The 21,948-nt window shown below is 37.2% G+C and overlaps 1 protein-coding gene across 3 annotated transcripts in view; it reads left to right on the forward strand.

The window, feature by feature from the left end:
• The window catches only part of ODAD2 (outer dynein arm docking complex subunit 2), a 187,238-nt gene that overhangs the window by 21,547 nt on the left and 143,743 nt on the right, over window positions 1-21,948 (forward strand). The window contains exons 7-9 of one of the 3 annotated variants that reach the window (XM_045857958.1): window positions 6,043-6,245; window positions 7,040-7,138; window positions 9,381-9,528. In XM_045857958.1, coding sequence (XP_045713914.1) covers window positions 6,043-6,245; window positions 7,040-7,138; window positions 9,381-9,528 — 450 coding nt within the window. The remainder of the gene's footprint in view (window positions 1-6,042; window positions 6,246-7,039; window positions 7,139-9,380; window positions 9,529-21,948) is intronic. The other 2 variants (XM_045857960.1, XM_045857957.1) reach the window with 2 other exon arrangements.

Below are 21,948 nucleotides of genomic sequence, written 5' to 3' on the forward strand. Positions count from 1 at the left end.
ATAATAACACAAGAATGAACTCTGTGTTTCATGTATTCACAACTGTAAACATACTTTTGCCACACCCTGTACATTTTAGATGCTTAAAAAGAATGTGTATTCTGCTATGTTGGGTGGCATGTTCTATAAATTTGGATTAAATTATGTGGTCTTTGGTGGTGTTGAGTTCTTCTGTGTCTTTGCTGATTTTCTATCATTTGTTGAAAGGGGTGTGTTGAAGTACTCCAGCTATAATTGTGGATTTGTCTTTATTTCTTTTTTTAGTTCTGTTGTTGTGTTTGAACCTCTGCATATACACTTAGGATGATTATGTCTTTTTGATAGATTGACCATTTCATCATTATATAATGTCTCTCTTTGTTCTTAGTAATTTTTTCTGGTCTACTTAATCTTTTTTTAAAGTATATTTTATTGATTATGCTATTACAGTTGTGCTATTTTTTCCCTTCATTCTCCTCTGCCCTGTACCCTGCTTCCTACCAGCATTCCCCCCCTTAGTGCATGTCCATGGGTCATACATATGATTTCTTTGGCTTCTCTATTTCCCATACAATTCTTAACCTCCCCCTGTCTATTTTGTACTTACCATTTATGTTTCTTATTCCCTTTACCTTCTTCCCCATTCTCCTCCCTCCCCCTGCCCACTGATAACCCTCCATGTAATCTCCATTTCTGTGATTCTGTTCCTGTTCTAGTTATTTGCTTTTTTTTTTGTTTTATTTTTAGGTTCAATAGTTGATAGTTGTCAGTTTGTTGTCATTTTATTGTTCATATTTTTGATCATCTTCTTTTTCTTAGAGGAGTCCCTTTAACATTTAATATGATAAGGGCTTGATGATGATGAACTCCTTTAACTTGACCTTATCTGGGAGGCACTTTATTAGCCCTTCCATTCTAAATGAGAGCTTTGCTGGATAGAGTAATCTTGGATGTAGGTCTTTGCCTTCCATTACTTCTAATACTTCTTTCCAGCCCCATCTTGCCTGCAAGCTTTCTTTTGAGAAATCAGCTGATAGTCTTATGGGAACTCCTTTGTGGATAACGATATCCTTTTTTCCTGCTACTTTTAAGATTCTCTCCTTATCTTTAATCTTGGGTAATATAATTATGATGTGCCTTGGTATGTTCTTCCTTGGGTCCATCTTCTTTTGGACTTTCTGAGCTTCCTGAAAGTCTATTTCCTTTGCCAGATTGGGGAGGTTCTTCATTAGGTTTTCAAATAAGGTATTCAATTTCTTGTTCATCCTCTTCTCCTTCTGACACCCCTGTGATTTGGATGTTGTAATGTTTATTGTTGTCCTGGAGATTCCTAAGCCTCTCCCCATTTTTTATGAATTCTTGTTTCTTTATTTTACTCTGTTTGAATGTGTATTTCTTCCTTTTTCTCCAAATTGTTTATTTGAGTACTGGTATCCTTCCCTTCAATGTTGGTTCCCTGTACATTTTTCTTTATTTCACTTTGCATAGCCTTCACTTTTTCTCTATTTTGGGGCACACTCAACCATTTCTGTGAATATCCTGATTACCACTGTTTTGAACTCTGAATCTGATAGGTTGGCTGTCTCTTCATCGCTTAGTTCTATTTTGAGAGTTTTGATCTGTTCTTTTTTGGGCCATATTTCTTTGTCTCAGTGCACTGCATTATCTTGTAAGGGGCGAAGCCTTAGGTATTTGCCAGTGTGGAGCAACCCATGTGGCTGCTTTGTGGTGCTCTCTGTGGGGGAGGGGTCCAAGAGGAAACAGCCCTTACTCTGCTCTGGGCTGGCTTTCAGTCACTTCCTCCGCTACCCACAACCAAATTGGACCCTTCTGGTGGTGATTCTCAGGTGGGTGGGTTTGTGTATGTTTTAGGACCCGGTGGGTCTCTCCCACAAACTCTCCTTTTAGGCTGGGAGTTTCTCCTGCCACTCCAACCCCCACAGGTTTCTATAGCCAGAGATTTTGAGTCTTCCTTTTCACACACTGGAACCCTGAGTTGCATAGTCTGTCTTGCTCCCAAGTTGTTCCTCCCAGTTTATCTTCACACAAATGTGGGACCCCTGGTCTGCCAGCCGCCTCCTGGCCCACCTGGTCCTCCAGCCACTGCCTTGCTGGGTGTCCTCTCTGCCCCGGCTCTCCGTCTTCACCACTCCTTCTAGTCTGAATGAATATTTCCTCTTAAATTCCTTGGTTGTCAGTCTTCCATACAGTTTAATTTTCTGGCAGTTCTGGTTATTTTTTGTTTTGAAATTTGTTGTTATTCTTTCAGTTGTGTGAGGAGGCAAAGTGTATCCACCCACGCCTCCATCTTGGCTGGAAGTCTTGAAGTCTACCTAATCTGATGTCAATATAGCCACTTCTGCTCTCCTTTAACCAATGTTTGCATGGTATATTTTTCTTCTCCTTTTACTTTAATGCTACTTATATCATTATATTTAAGTTGAGTTTATTGTAGACAGCCTGAAAATTGAGTCATTTTTTTTAAATTGACTCTGTGAAACTGTATTTACTGATTAGTGTTTTTAGGCCATTTATATTTACTTATTGATATGTTAAGGCTTAAGTCTGCCAGTTTAGTTTTGTTTTTTGTTTATTCTTTCTGTTTTTCACTTTTTCCAGTTTTTCTTTGGATTACTTGAACATTTGTTTGAATTCATTTTCATTTACTCCTAGTGTTTGAAAACACTAGTGTTTTGAATGTATTTCTTTGTATAGGTTTTTTTTGTGGTTACTGTAGGTACTGTATTATATTATGTATGCATAACTTATCATAATCTACTTAACAGTTTACCAGTTTGTGTGAAGTATAGAAATCATATCTCCCTTTAAGTCCCTTACCCTCTCATTTATAATTGTTTTTATTACATCTACTTAGATTGATAACTAATGAGACAATGTTGTAATTTTTGCTTCAACCATCAAATATCATTTCAGAAACTCAAGATGAAAAAGTCTTTTATATTTATCCCTATTTTTATTCTGACTATTGTTCTCCTCCTTTCCAATGGTGCAAGTTTCCTTCTTTTACCATATCCTTTCTGTTTAAGATCTTACTCCTTTAAGGTAGGTCTGTTACAAATTCTCTAAGCTTTCCTTCTTCCGAGAACATCTTGAATTCTTCTTTCCTGAAGAATATTTTAACTGGATATGGTATTCTGGGTTGATATTTCTTTACTTTTTGCACTTGAAAAATGTTGTTCTAGTCCTTCTGGCCTTCATGGTTTCTCATGAGAAATCTGCTATTGTAATTGTTTTCTCCCTTTTAGGTAAAATATTGTTATTCTCTCACTGCTAAGAATTTTCCTTGTCTTTAGTTTTATGGTTTGATTATTATGTGTCTTGGCATGGATTTGGGGGTTTATTGTGTTTAGGTTTTTTTCAGCTTCTTAAATCTTAGATTTATGTCTTTTTCCAAGTTTGGAAAAATTTCAGACATTCTTAGAATACATTTTCAGTCTGAGTTTCTTACTCTCCTCCCTCTGGTTCTATGATGACATGCATGTTGGATGTTTTTTGTTATGGACCCACAGATATTGAGGCTCTGTTCATTTTTTTCTAATCTATTTTCTCTTTGCTGTTCAGATTGGACAATTTCTCTTGCTATATCTTCAAATTAATGGATCATTTCCTCTGTCCTGTCCCTCTTCTTGCTGAACCTTCCAGTGAGTTACTTTGGTTTGTGAATTTCAGTTTTGAAATATCTATCCAGTTCTTCTTTATATCTTTTACATAGTTGCTGATACTTCCTAGGATTTCATTTGTTTCAAGTCTCTGTAATTGCTCATTAAAGCATTTTTATGATGGCTGCTTTAAAATCTTGTCACATTATTTTAACATTTATTTCATCTTGATATAAGCATCTATTCATCATCCTCTCTCATTCAAGTTGTGATCTTCCTAATTCTTGATATAATGAGAGATTTTTTATTGTCTTGGACATTTTGGCACTTATGTTGTGAATCTTTGGATTTCATTTAAGTCTTTTGTTTTAGCAGGCCTTCTCTGATACCTCAGTGGTGTAGAGGTCTGGGGTTATAGCAGGGTGAGGGGGAAAGTCCAAGGTTCCCACTTAGTCTCCATTGATGGCTGTGGTGGTATGTGCTTCATTACTGCTGGGCAGAGTGGGAAGTCCAGTGTCCCCACTGGGCATCTGCTGACACTGCTCTGGGTAGGAGAGGGAGGGTGCTTCTTCATACATTCTTGCCGTGGGGCCTCCACTAAAACCATGGGAGATGAGCCCATCACTGCTTGGGTGTGGTGATGTTGCTGTCATTGTAATAGGTGTAGTACCATTGTACTAAGAGAAGATACTTTTTTAGGATTGTAGTTCTTTTAAGTATGCTGATGTTTGTTTTATGGCCCCAACTGTGGCCTATTCTGGTAAATTTTTCCTAGTGTGTTTGATAAGAATGTCTATTCTGCTGCTGTTGGCTTGCATGCTTTATAAATATCAACTAAGTCAAGTTGATTAACAGTGTTGCTCAGGTCTTCTGAATTCTTACTAATTTTTTTGTCTGCTGATTTTATTGATTACTGAGATAGGAATTTTGAGTTCTCCCAGTTGTGAATTTGTCTACGTTTTCCTATTAGTTCTGTTTTTGCATCATATATTTTGAAGTTCTATTGTTTAGTGAATATACAGTTACAGTTATGTGTTAATTGACTCTGTCATTATGTATCTCCCTCTTTATCTTTGATATTATTTGTTTTGAAGTTCATTTTGACTGATTTTAATATAACTATTCCTATTTCCTTTTAATTGTTTTTAATGGAATATTTTCTCCAGCATTTTACTTTTAATATTTATATCTTATATATAAAGTGATTTCTTTTATGCCACAAATAGTTGTTTTCTTTTTTATCCTTTTTCATTTAACATAACTACTGATAGAGTGAATTTATATTTACTATGTTGCTAGTTGTTTTATATTTGTCCCCTTTGTCCTTTGTTCTTTTGTCCCTCCTTCTTTGTCCTTTTTGAATTGAGCTCTTAGAAATGGTTACATTTTATTTATGCTACTAGTTATACTTTTTAAAAAGTTTCTTAGTGGCTTCCCTAGGGCTTCATATACATATACACACATATACATGTGTATGTGTATATATATATATGTGCATATATATAATCTTCATATGTATAATTCATTATGTCTGACTTTAAGTGATATTATGTAATTTCATTAATAGTTGAAGAGCCTGACAGTGGTATATCTTGAATGCCTCTCCTTTGTGCTTTCCTTGTTATGCTTTTTGCTTTTACATACTATTAAACCCTCCAAACATGGTTACTATTTTCTTCAGTAAATTACACATCACCATGATTAAAAGTAATAGTTTTATATATTTATTTTTGCCATTTCTATAGATTCTCATTTCTTTGGGCAGATTCATGTTTCTGTCTGGCATGGTATTCCTTGTGATTGAAGAACTTCATTAACATTTCTTCCAGCACAGGTCTCCTAACAGTGAATTCTCTTGGTTTTTGTCATCTGCGAAAGCCTTTATTTTTATCTTCATCTTTGAAATATTGTTTTTTTGTCCCAGTATAGAATTTTGGGTTGACAGGGTTTTTATTTCTTTTCCCCTTTTAGTACTTTCAAGATATAATTCTTTTTTCTGATGGCTTGCATTGTTTCTGATGAGACCTCTATTTTCACCTTTATGTTTCTTTCTGTGTCTATAATATCTTTCATCTCTGCCTAGGTGAAAGTGTTCTCTTTTTCCTTGGTTTCAGCAGTTCGAATGTGGTCAGTCCCAGGCCATGTAGGGTTTGGGTTTAAGTTTTTCTGGTGTTGGTGAGGAGTGAGGGGTCAGCCCTGTGGCTGTGTTGGTGTGTGCTGCAGCAGAGGCAAAGTTTAGGAGCACTGCTATCAGTCTAGCTCCAAGGAAGGGTTTGGTTAGAAAGTTGCCTTTATTCAATTTGTGTCACTAAACAACACAAGTAAGATGCATCTGACACTTTTTTCCCCTGAATTTATCACCAATGTAAATTTTCTGTTAGCACTAGATAATTCAGAAGTGATCTCATTGTAAATATTACTCTTATTTTTTTCTTTAATAAAGCAGATTAGATTTAATGAACTGCAAAATGGAAAGGATCAGCCTAATGAGACATCTGACAAGAAAGAATCAGATGCCGTACCTAAAGCTGTTGATGGTTCAGACAAGGGCATGCTGGAGAGGAAACAAATTAATTTCGGGAAGAGGCAAATGGCCAAGAGATTAGAGCCGAGTTTAAACTGGAAGACCACTGTTGATTACAAAGGGTATGTAGACATTTGCATGATGAGATTTTTAAAACCTCTTCAGTGGCCACGTTTGCCTAATTTTTCACATAACTTTAATTGATAGTAGAAGAATACTGAGTAGTAAAAGAACACCTCCCTCCACAGTACAATTTGATTCCTTCCTGTTCTTCCTTCATATTCCAAGCAGAGTGATTTGACAGTCAGCAGGGTGGACTCTCTGAAGGGAGGGAAGAACACAGTCCATTTTCATGTAGTTGGTGAGTCTGGGCAAATAACATATGAACAGGGTATTAAAACACACAGAGAAATCACATGCACTGCTCTGTTAACCAGGAGGTGAATTTTTAAATTTGGCTTTTTCCATGTACTTATTTTTTTTTCAATTAAGAATTTACTTCAGTATTTAATGAAGACCAAGGAAATGCCAAGGACTCTGCTAAACCTGGGCACATGGAAAATCAGATACAGTCCCTCCTGTAACATTGGGCGGGGAAGGTAAAAAAATAGGCAACTATGATCAGGGAAGGAAGACACTGGATGAGCAGGTACAAAGGGAAGGACTTTCATTACAATGGCAGCCTGCAGAGGCTGTTCCCACTGCAGAGATGTACCAAACAAACTGTTCATTGTGGAAACCGCGCAGCTATGCTTGAAGGATGCAAGTGTGTCAGATGAGGCTGGAACTCATCGTCACTCTGTCAGAAAGACACGTCATTTGGATGCATGAAGATGTTGGAATATTTGTGTACATGTCTATTTTAAATTTCCTATTAATCAGCATAAAGTCATTAATAAAAGTGTAATGTTTTTAGCCGCAGATCCTCACTAAGAGACACCCACAAGGAAAAACGTGGGGGAAAACTTGAAAAATCAGCACCGTCTGTTTCACCTGGAAAAACACAGTTAGCTTGGTATGTTTCTGTTAACATGACTAGTTTTTAAAAGCCATTTCTTACACAATGGGCCAGCTAATGTTAATTAATGGCATTCTTACTGCTATATTACAGTCCTTAGATACCTATATTGACATTTACTAGGAATATTGTAAGGATGATCATATTGAATTTCTTTTAGTGCAGAGTTACTGGAAGAAATGGCAAAAATCTCACATTATCACTTGGGAAAAAATTCTACTACAGTTATACTATTTTGGGGGGTCAACATAATAAACTCTTCAATTTAACCATTTATTCAACTTTTTATTTTGAAATATTTATAGATTCACAAAACGTTGCAGAGATAGTACAGAGAAGTCTTGTCTGCTCTTCACTTATCTTCCCCTGTGGTTTATGTCTTGGGTAGCTATAGTGTAGTATCAGAACCAGGAGATTAAACATTGGTACAATGTGTATGTACATGTCCATGCTGTTTATCACGTGTAGGTTGGTGTGGTGGCTGCCACAGTCAGGAAACAAAGCTGTTCCATTACCACACAGAACTCCCTCCTGCTACCCCTTTAGACTCACACCCCACATCCCCCATCATTCCCAGTTCCTGGCAACCATTGATCTGTTGTCCATTTCAGTAATGCCATTTTGAAAATGTATAAATAATGTCACTCATTTTTGATACTGGCTGTTTTTTTCATCACCATAATACCCTTGACATTCATTCATTGTTTGTCCCTTTTTATTGCTAACTCTTATTCCATGATATGGATGTACCATAGTTTAATTATTCACCTTTTGAGGGAAATTTTAGTTCTTCACAATTTGGGGTCATTAAAAATAAAGTGGTTGTGAATAATCATATGCAAGTTTTCATTTCTCTATGATAAATGCCCAATTGCTGACATGTATAGTAGTTGTATGTTTCGTTAAGAAATTGCCAAATTCTTCCAGAGTAGCTGTACATTTTACTATCCCACCAGCAATGTAAGAGACTCAGTTTCTTCTTATCCTTGCCAGCATTTGGTATTGCCATGCGTTTTATTTTAGCTGTGCTAAAAGACATGTAGTGATGTCTCACAGTGGTCTCAGCATTTCTGTAATGGCTGGTGATGTTGAACATCTTTTTATGAGCTTATTGCTCATGTACGTTCCTCAGTGAAGTGTCTCTGAATGTCTTTTGCTAGTTTTTCAATCAGATCATTTTTTGAATGTTGAGTTTCGAGAGTTCCTTATCTATTTTGAATATCCTTGGTTGGATGTATAGTTTGCATACATTTTCTCCTCTCTGTAGCTTGTCTTTTCATTCTCTTAACATAGGGTCTCATAAAACAAGTTTTTAATTTTGATAAGCTGTAGTATATTGATTATTTCTTTTATGAATTATAATGTCTAAGAACTCTTCAGGAAGTCCTTAGTCCTGAAGATTATATCCTTTGTTTTTCTCTAACACTTTTGATAGTTTTACATTTTACATTAAAGAATGCGACCTGTTTTGACTGAATTTTATAAGGTATAAAACAGGCCACGGTTCATTTTCTTGCCTGTGGATATCCAGATAGCCTTTTCACCATTGAGTTGCTTTTGCACTTATATAAAAAATCATCAGGGTGTAGTTGTGTGTGTCTACTTCGAGGTCTCTATAATGTTGAGTTGATTTTAATATCTGGCCCTCCAATACCACACTGTCTTTATTACTGTAGCTATATAGTAAATCTTGAAATCTGGGAAAGTGGTTCTTTTCACCTTCTTTTTTAAAAAAATTGTTTCAGCTATTTTAGTTCCTTTTATTTCCACATAAATTTAGAATCTTACTACATCTATTAAGAAACATGCTAAGAATTTTTATGCCTTTACTATGTAGACTCTTCTAATCTATGAACACTCTATGTGTCTCTATTTATTTAGATTTTTTTATTTAGTTCACCAGCATTTTGTAGTTTTCAGCATCCAAGTCCTGTACAAATTCTGTTAGATTTATATCTAGAACTAGAGACTCCAGTGCTGTGTTGAATAACAGGGGTCAAAGTGGACAACCTCGTTTGTTCTTGATTTCAGAGGGAAAGCATTCAGCCTTTCACTAGTATGTGTGATGATAGTGTAGGTTTTGTACATAGTCTTTACCAAGTTGAGAAAGTGCCCCTCTGTTCTTGGTTCTCTGAGAGTTTTTGATATCACTTATGTACATGTTGCTGAAATGGTAACATTGTAACCACATCCATGCTGTAGCATGAATACACTTATTATATGTTGTTACTATTCCTAGTAAGAATGTCAGTAAGACTGAGGAAATTGTTAGTGAGAGCTCCTCAGAGAGTGAAGAAGATGAAGAACCACCTGATCATCGTCAAGAAGCAAATGCTGACTTGCCCTCAGAATACTGGCAAATTCAGAAGCTGGTGAAATATTTAAAGGTAAGAAGGACCTATTGTATTACATTTGCAATGTTTATTTTAAATTATTTCCCCAAAATGTATATTCTGCTTTCAAGTTTTTGTATATTTCTTTCAAATAAGGGTTATAGGCATCACTATTTTTATTTAAGTGTGTACAAGGGAAGGTCTTATTACTTCAAGGACAACAAGGTTAATTCTCATGGAATCAGCTCTCTTCCCTAGCTCTGGAAGCCACCAGATATTATGACTTGCAACTGTTTTTTGATTTGCAGTATGGTATGATGGAAAGAGCATGGATTTTTAAAGTTGGACTTGAACTAATTTTTCTTTAATTTTTCTGCTGTTATCACTAGCAGTGTGGCTGTTGAAAAATTATGGTTTTAAGCCTTATTTTTCTCTACCCTTGGAGTAAAATAACTATCTATAGGATTAGTTTAAGGGTGGAAAAAAATATTTGTAACATGTTGCATAGTGTCTTATACATTGTAGGAGCTTACAATATGTATTGATACATTTCCATTATTCTCTTCAGTGAAAACATTTTACATAATAACCAGCCTTACAATGTTGTGTAAGTTGTGGGGGGTGGGGGCACAAATCAAGGAAAATGATTTGCCAAACCCAGATTAATATTAATTTCTGATATCAGATAGCAGATACTGACAATACTTCATATCAGATAGCTGGTATTTAGGCCCTGTCTAAAGCTATAGTCCAGAGGCACTTGTGAAAACAACATTTTGACTTAGTGTTTTCCATCTGTTCTCCATGTCTTTGGTCAAATCGACATGTGCTTCTGCCAGTGGCTTTGTATAATTAAAGCTATTTCTGTGACTCCCATGGTGCCAGTGGGTACTTTTTCTGTGCCTTTGAGGTCTTCCTGAGCCGACTGGTAACATAGCCTATTCGTGCATCTTTCTGTGAAGTCACAAAGGCTCTCTGCATAGATGCAGCCTTATAGGCATGGCAGTTGAAAAGTTTTTCCTGCAAGAAAAATATGTCCCCTTGCTCTGAGGGACACAGACTGAGCTGCAGTTCTCAGGGCAGAAGAAAAGTTTTCCTGAATTCTGAATCCCAAGGAAAAGTAGCCAAGAAATTGGGAAAAAATGGGAAAAAGTACTCTAATTCTCCTTGGGGAATTAAAATTTAGACATTATTAGTTCGAACGAATTTACTGACATCATCAAAAGCAAGAGTAGTTAATTATGTTAAGCTTGGCAATCATTCCACAGTGTGTATGTATATCAAATCAGCACATTGTGCACTTAAAATAGAGACAGTTATATTTGGCGATTATTCCTCAATAAAGTTAAAAAAGCCAAGAAATTCTGAAAGCACAGTTGAAGTTGAAAGAAGGCCTTTCCAAGGGACTTCCAGCAAGATGGAGGCATAGGTGGACGCACCGTACCTCCACGCACAACCAAGATTAGAACAACAACAATTTAGAGGCAGAATAACACCCAGAACTGATAGAGAATTTATCTGAATGGAAGTCGGACAGCCAAGAAGTTGAAGTAGACTCATTCATCCAGACTGGTAGGAGGGGTGGAGATGAGCAGCCGGGCGTGGGTTGCAGCATGGAGAAGAGTGAGAACTGGGTGCATAAGGCAACTGGGAGCAAGTAAGGCATCCGGGGCACACAAGATCGCAGCGGGTGGACCCTGAGTACACAAGTGGCAACTGGACCAGGATAGAGCACACAACCTAGGATCCCAGAGAAGGGACTGAGGTCCCAGGAGAACGGAGCTACCGCCATTGTTCCCTTCCGCCCCTGCCCCCACCCCCACATACAATGTCACAATCTAGCGACTGGGGTGCCCAGCCCTGGTCAACATCTAAGGCTCCGCCCCTCACTGTAACAGGAGTGACCAGACCAAAAAAAAAAAAGAGAGAGAGAGAGAGAGAGAGACATGTCTCAAACAGAAGAACAGATCAATGCCCCAGGACTCATCCTTTTGAGTGACTAAGAGATAGCCAATCTGTCAGATGCACAGTTCAAAACATTGGTGATCAGGAAGCTCACAGAATTGGTTGATTTTGGGCACAAATTAGATGAAAAAATGCAGGTTACCATAAAAGAGATGAAGGAAGATGCACGAAGAACCAATAGGGATGGGAAGGAAACTGGGACTCAAAACAATAGAGTGGACCAGAAGGAAGAGAAAAAAAAGCAAACAGGAAAGAATGAAGAAATAAGAATTAAAAAAAAACAAGGAGAAGCTTAGGAACCTCCAGGACATCTTTAAACGTTCCAACATCTGAATTATAGGGGTACCAGAAGGGAAAGAGGAAAAGCAACAGATTGAACATGTATTTGAACAAATAATAAAGGAGAACTTCCCCATTCTGGCAAAGGAAATAGACTTCCAGGAAGCTCAGAGAGCCCTAAAGAAGTTGGACCCAAGAAGAAACACACCAAGGTACATCATAATTACATTAGCCAAGGTAAAAAATGAAGGAGAGAATCCTAGAAGCAGCAAGAGATAAGGGGACAGTAACCTACAAAGGAGTTCCCATCAGACTGTCAGCTGATTGCTCAAAAGAGACCTTACAGGCAAGAAGGGGCTGGACAGAAGTATCCCAAGTCATGAAAGACAAAGACCTATATCCAAGATTACTCTATCCAGCAAAGCTTTCATTTAGAATGGAAGGGCAGATAAAGTGCTTCTCAGATAAGGTCAAGTTAAAGGAGTTCATCATCAGCAAGCCCTTATTTTATGAAATGTTAAAGGGACTTATCTAAGAAAAGAAGATTAAAAAAACATGTATAGTAAAAGGACAGCAAACTCACAATTATTAACAACCACACCTAAAGCAAAACCAAAAGAAACTAAGCAAACAACTAGAACAGGAACAGAACCACCGAGATGGAGATCACATGGAGGGTTAGCAACAGGGGAGTGGGAGGAGGAAAGAGGGGGAAAAGGTACAGAGAATAAGTAGCATAAATTGTAGGTTGAAAATAGATAGGGGGAGGGTAAGAATAGTATGAGAAATGTAGAAGCTAAAGAACTCGTAAGTATGACACATGGACATGACTAAAGGGGAGGATATGGGTGGGAGACGGTGTACAGGGTGGAGGGGAGTGAAGGGGGGAAAATGGGACAACTGTAATAGCATAATCAATAAAATATATTTAAAAAAAAAGAAAAGAAAGAAGGCCTTTCCAAGCGTCAGGACAGAAGCAGGTAGGAGAGGAGTGGCTGCAGTCTCCTCAGTCAGCCTTGCTTGCAGCAGTCACCGTGTTCTAAATGTGCATCTGCTAAGAACTGTGAGCTGTCCCTGTGCCATCACTAGCATGTTTATGCGCATAGTATGCTTTGTGCAAATCCTAGTGGTGGTGTTCCAAGAAATAACACATTTGGAAGAAAAATAAGTTGTTAAATTTTAATTGAAATTTCCACCTGTGATTCTATGTAGCCTTGTCAAGCTTGCTAAGTAGATCTGCATGTTATGGTATTTGGATGTACTACCCAATAATTTAGCTGGCTTTTTTTTTCAGTGTTTGAATATTATTACAATTTGTTCTTTCTAAGTAATTTAACAGAAGAAATGCAAAGAGAAGATGATGTGAATATGTTGTGGAACACTCCATTTTAAAACCAGAAACTGATCTAAAATCTGAATTAGCTAAAAAACAAGACTTCAATGGCCAAACCAGAATCAGTAGAAGCAGATAAAATATTGTCATCATTAAAAAAGGAAATCACTTACGTGAAGCAAACCCTAATGTCCACCTTGACTATGCTTTTGGAAGCCTGTTAACAATTGACCAATGTCAATGCAAAATGAAAGATTTTTTTTTTACATCTGGAATATTAGTCATGAAACAAAAACCAACACTGTTGGGTAGAACCATTAATGCTCTGTGTGCTTTAAAATTTTCAGTTTAAGAACTGTATCTTATAAATAATATTTTAATCTTCCAATTTTAAATGGCTTTCATTGGGCAATTATTTTGTATTAATGTCCCCTTTTTTTAGTGATTTGTGTTCTCAAATATCAGGTAGAGATCATTTTTAAATGTTATTGCAATATATATAGTTTATTTTTTAAATAGAAAACCTCTGAAAATTTCAGTATTTCTATCACAAAGAATGATTCACTGTTTAATGTTATGGAAATTATTCTCTAGTATAGTCTTGATTATTATTTTTTGAATGTGAAAATTTAGGAAACAGTATGGAGTAACTTATGATTTCTGGAATTCCTGAGAATTTCTGGGAATTCTGATTCCAAATCTTGAAGAGTCACATCTTCTGGGCATCTGGAAACACTAGCATGGAGCACAGGCTGCATGCAGCTCAAGCCCCCTGGTCCTGCACCCACATGACAGGTGTCTTTGTTTACAAACTGCTTAGTCAAAGCTGAGCCAGGCGTCATGGTGGCAGTGTCCAGACTCAGGAGACCTTCCCGACAGTACCATGATCCTTTAGTGAGCTATAGATCTGCCTTTGATCTCACCTTTACTTGTAAAGAGCATTCCAGCTGGGGGAAAGACTGGCAGGGGAACATTTTGTCGCTTGGCCTTGCGCAGCTTGAGCCAGATGAGTGTCGGTGGTCAGACATAGCCTCTGGGAGGAAGAGCCCTGTTGTTGATTCAAAGAATTCTGCTCTATTAACTGTATTTCATTATTAAAGGGAAATACAGAGTCAAAAGGGCAGAAGCATCAGCAGGGCCAGGAACAGAATAATGGAGTAATAGTTAGAATCATGATCTTTGGTATCATAAAGGCTTTCTTTGGTTGACTTGGAATCTGCCATTTACTAGCTCAGTGGCCTTGGAGTTGGTGGACCTCTCTTAGACTTCACATTGGTCAAGATGGCAAGTAAAGTTTCCATATTTTAGGATTATTATGCACATTAAATGAACTCTAATACATGTGAAGTTTGGCAATAATAATACTTTCTATTACATATTACCATCGAAGGTGTTCGGTGTGGGGACTTGACATACACAGGTGGCCCTCAACTTTTGCAGGTTGTGAGTGAGCTAGTGAACTACTTTTTCAATAATATAGCCTTCCAGTGAACATGGCAAAAAGGTACTCCAAAGAGTTTAATTATTGCATCACTATCTTAAGTTTTTCAACTATTTAGGATAAATCCATATAATACTAGGCCAAAAAGGGATGCACTATTTCTGTCCCAAAACAGCTAAGGAAAACATTTATTGATGAAGTGCTACTTAAGCTTGCACAAGTTCTTCATCTATAAATTATGTGCAAATGTGATACTTTTGGCCAGACAGTAAATTGCTTGGAATTATTATAGTTCCCACAGGTAAATAGTCTTAGCATGGCCAATAAAATAAAAAGTATATCTACAAATGATTTCAAGGTTTTGACACAGGTAAATGTTTTATATGGAGACACAAAAGGATATTAAAACTCTGTGAAATGCAAAATTGAATGTCTCTAGGTAATGTCAAAATAAATTTTAATGACATACTAATTTATAAAAATATGCCTAAATGTAGACTTAAACTAGCAGAGAAATGTTAATGTTGACCTGACTTTCTACTTACAGTTTTCCAAGTACAGCAATGCCTGTGATTGTTGAAAAAAATTTGATGAGCTCATTAATACTCAAACAGGCCGATGAACTATAGCTTATTATTTATCCAGAGCTATGAGCTCAGATCTTGGCACTCAAGTAAAGGGAGTTTGTATTTAATTATTTGGCCTTAACATACATTCATTACATCTTGCAAGTTTTATATATGTATATATTCTTTTAATCTGGATTTTTTAGAAACAATTTAAATTTTAAACTAATGAATACTTTGCATTTTTATTCACCAACCTTCCAACTTCTTTTTTCAAGCATAGCTGATGACTCTGTACCCTAATTCTAAATGAAGCAGTAAACCCTTTTTCAGCTACCTTAGTGAGATACACTTACATTCTGCCTTCTTCTGTCATTATAGTGCAGCATGTCCATCTTATCAGCTGCTCCTTGAGTGGAGAGACCATATTAAATTTATGTTCTGCAGAGGTCTTGTTAGTGAGCACAGTCTTGCCTCTCTACTCTTTGCCAAGACAGTGTGATGGGGAGAGGACAGGGTTCCTTGAGAGCAGTTCTTCTTCCCTCTGAACCAGAGTCATTCCTTCCGGTGTTGCTCTCTTTCCCCAACTTTCCCTCTCCTCCTTTTCCTGCTCCCTTTCTCCTTGTAGGTGTACTATTTCATATACTGCATTTGGTAGCTTAAATGGATATTAATTTTTCTGCCTGACCAGGACTTCTTCAAAATATTGCAGTTTGCTTTGGGTCAAGTTCCACAACTGGGGGAACATGGTTTTTTAAGGTGTATGCACCACACTAATTCTGTGAATCTCTGTAAAAAATACAGAAATTTTACTCATTTCTAATGAGATATGTGGAGAACCCCTTTGTGAAATAGGAGAATTGGAGGATTTTTTTGGTTGTAAATGTGTTCTTGTTAGTCACAAGTATTATAATATAATATAAATGAATACAAATGGGTTCTCTTTGATAATCTGAGATAAAACATTGAAAGGCCATAATTATCATATATTTGCATTTCAGGCACATTGGTATAAGTAATCTTAAAGGGAAGAATGAATCTTGGGACCCAAGGTTTCAAGCCCATTGAAACCCATTTCAGTGTGGATTGGGTAAGGAATTTAATACCATAGGATCAATAAATCCAAGAGAAAATTGAGAAGACTAGAGTGAAGCCAAGAAAATTGTTGTTAGCTTTTAGGTGGTTTGGAGGGGTCTCAGAACCTGGGTCCAGAATCATGGTTCATTCCCCTTCCAGGCATTTCCTAGGACTGTGTGTTGAGGATGAGATGTCTGTACCATTCTGGCATCAGCTCCAGGCTCAGGTGGAGTAGTATTAGCGGGAAGGTTGGAGACATCTGGCCCTGCTCCGAAGCGCTTCATTGGGCTGCTCTGTTTTTGAATACTTAGTCCAATGACGGAGGAATCTAGGGTCAAGCTCCAGGCCCATTTCCCCAGGTATACATTATTCCTCCTGGATGCCTATTTCTACACCTGGGATTTTGATAAGAGTTCACCTGGGAGAGCAGGATGATGAAAACATTGATTGAGAAGGCTGAGTCCAGCAGGGTGGCAAACAAAATGAATCCAAGTGGAAAGTGATAAGGGGCTTGTGTTGATAGTGGAGGTGTACTGGGGGCTTGAAATAGGATACTGTCCTTGGAAGCACAAAGAAATGACCAAGACAGGAGGAAGACCAGTTTATAGGGAAGGTTTGGTTTAGGACAGGTTAAATTTGAAGACAGTAAATTATCCAAATAGATGTAGCTCATGCAATAGTTGGGAATAAAGGCTTGAAACTCAAAGTAGTCATTAAAAATGAAGCTACCTGTTTGGGAGCCAGAGGAATGAATGACACTGCGGGGTGTGACTGGAGCCTGTGAGTCAATTTTTGTCTTTTTATTCACGATTGGATGTCACCTCTTAATAGCTAATCAGAAAGTTCCTGCCTCTCACTTGAGTTAGTATTGCGTTGGCCAAAAAGTCTGTTACATTTTCTCTGTAAAATAAAAGACACAATTTTTCATTTTCACCAATTACCTTATTGATTTGGATATTTTGAGCATATTGGCTATCTCCCACAACTGGCTTCTAGTAGGAAGAGGCCAGACTGCTGCTAAACATCTTCCAAAGCATAAGACAGCCCCACAGCAAAGAATTACTTGGAAAAACTTAACGTGTACCAAGAAACTTTGCAAGCCACTTTTGACACATTTGATCAATGACAGCATCTTCGCCATACACTTCACAAATCTTATAAAGCATGATATGTCAAAAATGTTGCGTATTTTCTTTCACCTTCAATACTAAAATGGCTGCACAAAAATTCACCAATTTTGATAAGTTTTAAAAAATGCACACTAATATGACAGCTGCCTCAAGATAATCTTAACAAAATTGTTTCAAATTAAGTTAAGGACTAGAGCTATGATACAGAAAAAATGTAGTGGACTTTTGGCTAACCCAGTGCAACTAAGGCAATATTTTTGGATCAGAATTCCTATGCTAAAACTGGTGGTCTTTCCTCTTATAAGCAGATTGTATCATTGGCCTTTTAAAAAAAATTAAATAAAGCAACACTTTATATGCTAATTTCATACAACTAGCTGTTTGACACAAAAGATTAATTAAAGGAAGATAAATAATTTGGAAGATTTGAAGCAAAAAGAGAAAAATGTCTATTTTTAAAGTAAGTTTTCTTTGCATTGAAAGCCCATATATACTAAAACTCTGAGGAGCTAGATATGAAGACTGGGAATATGATGGGCTTTTTAATGTAAAAATCACAAATGTGGTACCAGCTTTGGATGTGATACTGGGGCAGCCCTTGTCCTGTGTTCTAGGGGAACAGTGTGATTTGTTTCAACACCTGTCAGTCAGTGGAAAACGTGTTCTCTAGACTGCTGAGTGACAGCTGATGATGACAGTCGGCCATCACCACACTTTCACTCTCCTCTCCCAACCCAGATGTGCTGGCGAGGGGTAGTGCCCACTTTGTTCATTCTATGTGACTAGTTTCATAAAACACTGGTGATGATCTCACTTTTCACATGAGCCAGGGGTCTAGCTAGTTTTTCTTCTGTCATGTATCCACAAATTCAGAATTCTCAGGCCATGAAAAGTGAAGGTGCTGGGTGATTTCCCCCACATAGCAGGGAGCAGGACTCTCCTTCAGAATGACATAGAAAAGGTGATCACATCAAAAATTCCATGAGGCTTCCCAAGAGACACTCAGAGTTTGCTCCTTGGCAAGGCCTGGATCATCAGCAGTGACATTGCCATCCTTGAAAACCTTGGTTAAGATTGCTTTTGTTGTGCTCAGTTTCATAATGTTCTTTGATGAACTGATTGAACAAAACACACACCTCTTAATTGGCTAAATAGTTCTTTTCAGTGGTGAGTGACAGGCTTACCTACTTTCATGGTGCTTTACTTTATTGCGTTTCACAGATACTGTGTTTTTTACAAATTAAAGGCAAGACCATCCACCAGCAGAAAGATTACAACTCGCTTTACTGTGATACTTTATTGCTGTGGTTTAGAATCAAACCTGTAACATCTCCAAGGTATGCTTGCATGTAATTTTCATCACAGGAATGTGATGTACTTTGAGGTACTTTGCAATCATTACTCTTAATTAAATTCCTTTCCAATTACTTGGGTTTTGGAGTGTCAGGTAGTGTGATCCTTGTTTCATTGGTGGAAAAGCTGAGAAATGCTGTACTCTTGGCCACACAGAAGGTGGCTGGGGGCCAGGACTGGCATCCAGGTTTCTATGTTTATTGCCAATTGCCTGGTGATTCTGTCCTGCTGTCAAAAAATTCAGGGCCCCAGGGGCCAGCAGGCCTTGCTGTTGCAAGTTCCTAGTTTCTCTCTTGTTTGGTTTTCTTCATTTGCTTAATCTGTAAACTAAACTGGGATCACTTCTTAACAAAGAAATCCAGTAGTCATTGTTGGAAGGCCTATGAGAGTGTGCTCTTCTGAGAGGTTTTAATTAAAGACATGGAGAACAATGTGATAGTGCAGTATTATTCTGGTTGAAAAGAATCTTCCAAAAATCAAAAAACAGTGATCACTGTCTATACACCCAAACAAGCATCAGTAGTCAGGAAGGAAAATTAGTTCTGCTGTCCTGAGAAACAGCCTTTGAGTGAAGGTGTGTGTCATTGCACTGATGTGGTTCCCCTTAGAAAACATCCGTGATGAAAAGGGAAGGAGGCCTTGATATGCAAGAAGAAACTCTTGTTGGAAGACTTAAGATATTTTAAATTCCAATATCTAACAAAATTTCTACTCTGTAGAGTTTGCATTTATTTTTTTTTAATAATGTAGTGTAAGAAGTGAGTGCATTTTAAGTATTTGGATTATCTGAGATATGTGTTAATTATATGTATGGAGAGGGCAAATGAAGATTTACAGTTGTGAGTATAAATACACAGAGTTTATTCTTTTATTATTTATTTATTTATTTATTTATTATTTATTATGAACAGCTGTAAACCTACTTTTGCCCACTCCTGTATTGCCCACAAAAAGAAATTAATTCCTTTTATTTTTATTGCAAATAAGGTGGTAAAAGTGCTGGAGAGGCTTCTCATCTCTACTTATAAAATAATATTTTTAGTTTTGAGCTTTAACCTCTCCTTGCCTTCTGGCTATCTTAAATAAATAAGAGTAGAGAAAAAGCAAAGATAATTAGATGAGTATGGTAATACAGGGCTACTGAATCATCACAGTTCACGCCACCACTAGCTAGTATTATATGGCCACATCAACTTAACCACTGAAAAACGACAATATTAAAAATCACAAAGGAAGCTTCCTAAGCTTTAAATCATTCATTCATTTATGGATGCACAGAGTGAACTAGCCTGGCTAGAGCATAATTATATAGTATACACTGCCCATCGAGTTATTCATAAGATTTTTGATTGGGAAGAATTTGGATATCTAAGGCAGTTTTATGTTAATGACTTAAACTGTAATCAATGTTTCCAGGGGATCTGCTGGCTAATGTACTTGCAGCCACCCAATTTTTTTGTTCTGCAAAGTATGCTTCCCCTTCAAATTTATTTGAGAGGCTAAAAATATTGGAAAAAAGTAGCACTGCATAGTTCTTAGTTTATATAATGTACTAGGCTGCTTTACTTTTTGTTTTAAAAATGTATATTCAGCCCTGGCTGGTGTGGCTTGGTGGGCTGAGCGCTGGCCTGTGAACCAAAGGGTCGCCAGTTCAATTCCTAGTCAGGGTACATGCCTGAGTTGCGGGCCAGGTCCCTAGTATGGGGTGTATGAGTGGCAGCCACACATTGATATTTCTCTTCCTCTCCTTCTCCCTCCCTTCCCCTCTCTTTAAAAATAAATAAATAAAATCTTTTAAAAAATGTATATTCAATGGAAGCATGTACTGTGCCCATGATTACGAACAACTAATGTCTTTAAAATGCCCATACTACCTACCCAAAGCAATCTATAGATTCAGTGTGATTCTTATCAAAATACCAATGGCACATTTTATAAAACTAGAAAAAGTGCAAACATTTATATTGAACCACAGAAGACCCTGTATAGCCACAGCAATCTTGACAAAGAAGAACAAAGTTGGAGATATCATTCTACCTGAAATCAAACTATGCTACAAAGCTATAGTAATGAAAACAGCATGGTGGTGGCTTAAAAAACAGACAAATAAATCAATGGAACTGAATAAGAAGTCCAGAGATAAACCCAAAGTTGCTTGGTCAATTAATATTTGACAAATGGGGCAAAAACATGCAGTGGGTAATGACAACCTATTCAATAACTGATGTTAGGAAAATTGGACAGATACATACCAAAATCTGAAACCAGACCACCTTACATCATATACAAGAATAAACTCAAAATGGATTAATGTCTTCAGTGTAAGACCTGAAATCATAAGACTCCTAGAAGAAAACATAAGCAGTAAAATCTTGGACATTTCTCTTTGCAATGTACTTTCTGACATATCTCTTTGGGCAAGATAAACAAAAGAAAAATAGACAAACAGGACTACATCAAACTAAAAAGCTTTTGCTAAGCAAAAAAGAAAGACAATATACTGAATGGGAGAACATATATGCCAATGATGCATTCAATAAGGGTTAATATCCAAAATTTATAAAGAACTCATATGACTCAACACCAAAGAAAACAAACAATTAAAAAATGGACAAAGAACCTGAACAGACACTTCTCCAATGAAGACATCCAAATGTCTGATAGACATAAAAGATGCTCAACATCACTAATCATCACAGAAATGCAATTAAAATCACAGTGAGATATCACTTCACACTCATTGGAATGGCTATCACCAATAAATCAACTAACAATAAGTGGTGAGAATGTGGGGAAACAGAACCCTCATGCACTGGGAATGCAGGTTGGTGCAGCCACCATGCAAAACAGTATGGAGGGTCCTCAAAAAATTAACATGGACCTTCCTCATGACCCAGTGATTTCACTTGTGAGTATATATGCAAAGAAAGCCAAAACACTAATTTGAACAAATGTGTGCATCCCTATGTTCTTTGCAGCATTATTTACCATAGCCAAGCTATGGAAGCAACCCAAGTGCCCATCCATCATTAGATGAGTGGATAAAAAAAATGGTGGTACATATATACAATGGAATATTGTTCCACCATACAAAAGAATGAAATCTTACCATTTGTGGCAAAATGGATGCACCTAGAGGGTATTCTGTGTGCTAAATGAAATAGGTCAAAGGAAAAAATACCATATGATTTCACTTATATGTAGAATCTAAAGAACAAAATAAATGAACAAACAAAATAGATACAGACTTATAGATGCAGAGAACCTACTGGTGGTTGCTACCGGGAGGAGTGTTGGGAGGATGGGTGATAGAGCTGATAGAGGTGAATG

This window comes from Phyllostomus hastatus, unplaced genomic scaffold, assembly GCF_019186645.2.
Source record: "Phyllostomus hastatus isolate PE091 unplaced genomic scaffold, TTU_PhHast_1.1 phas_scaffold_1674, whole genome shotgun sequence".
In the NCBI taxonomy this organism is placed as follows: Eukaryota; Metazoa; Chordata; class Mammalia; order Chiroptera; family Phyllostomidae; genus Phyllostomus; species Phyllostomus hastatus.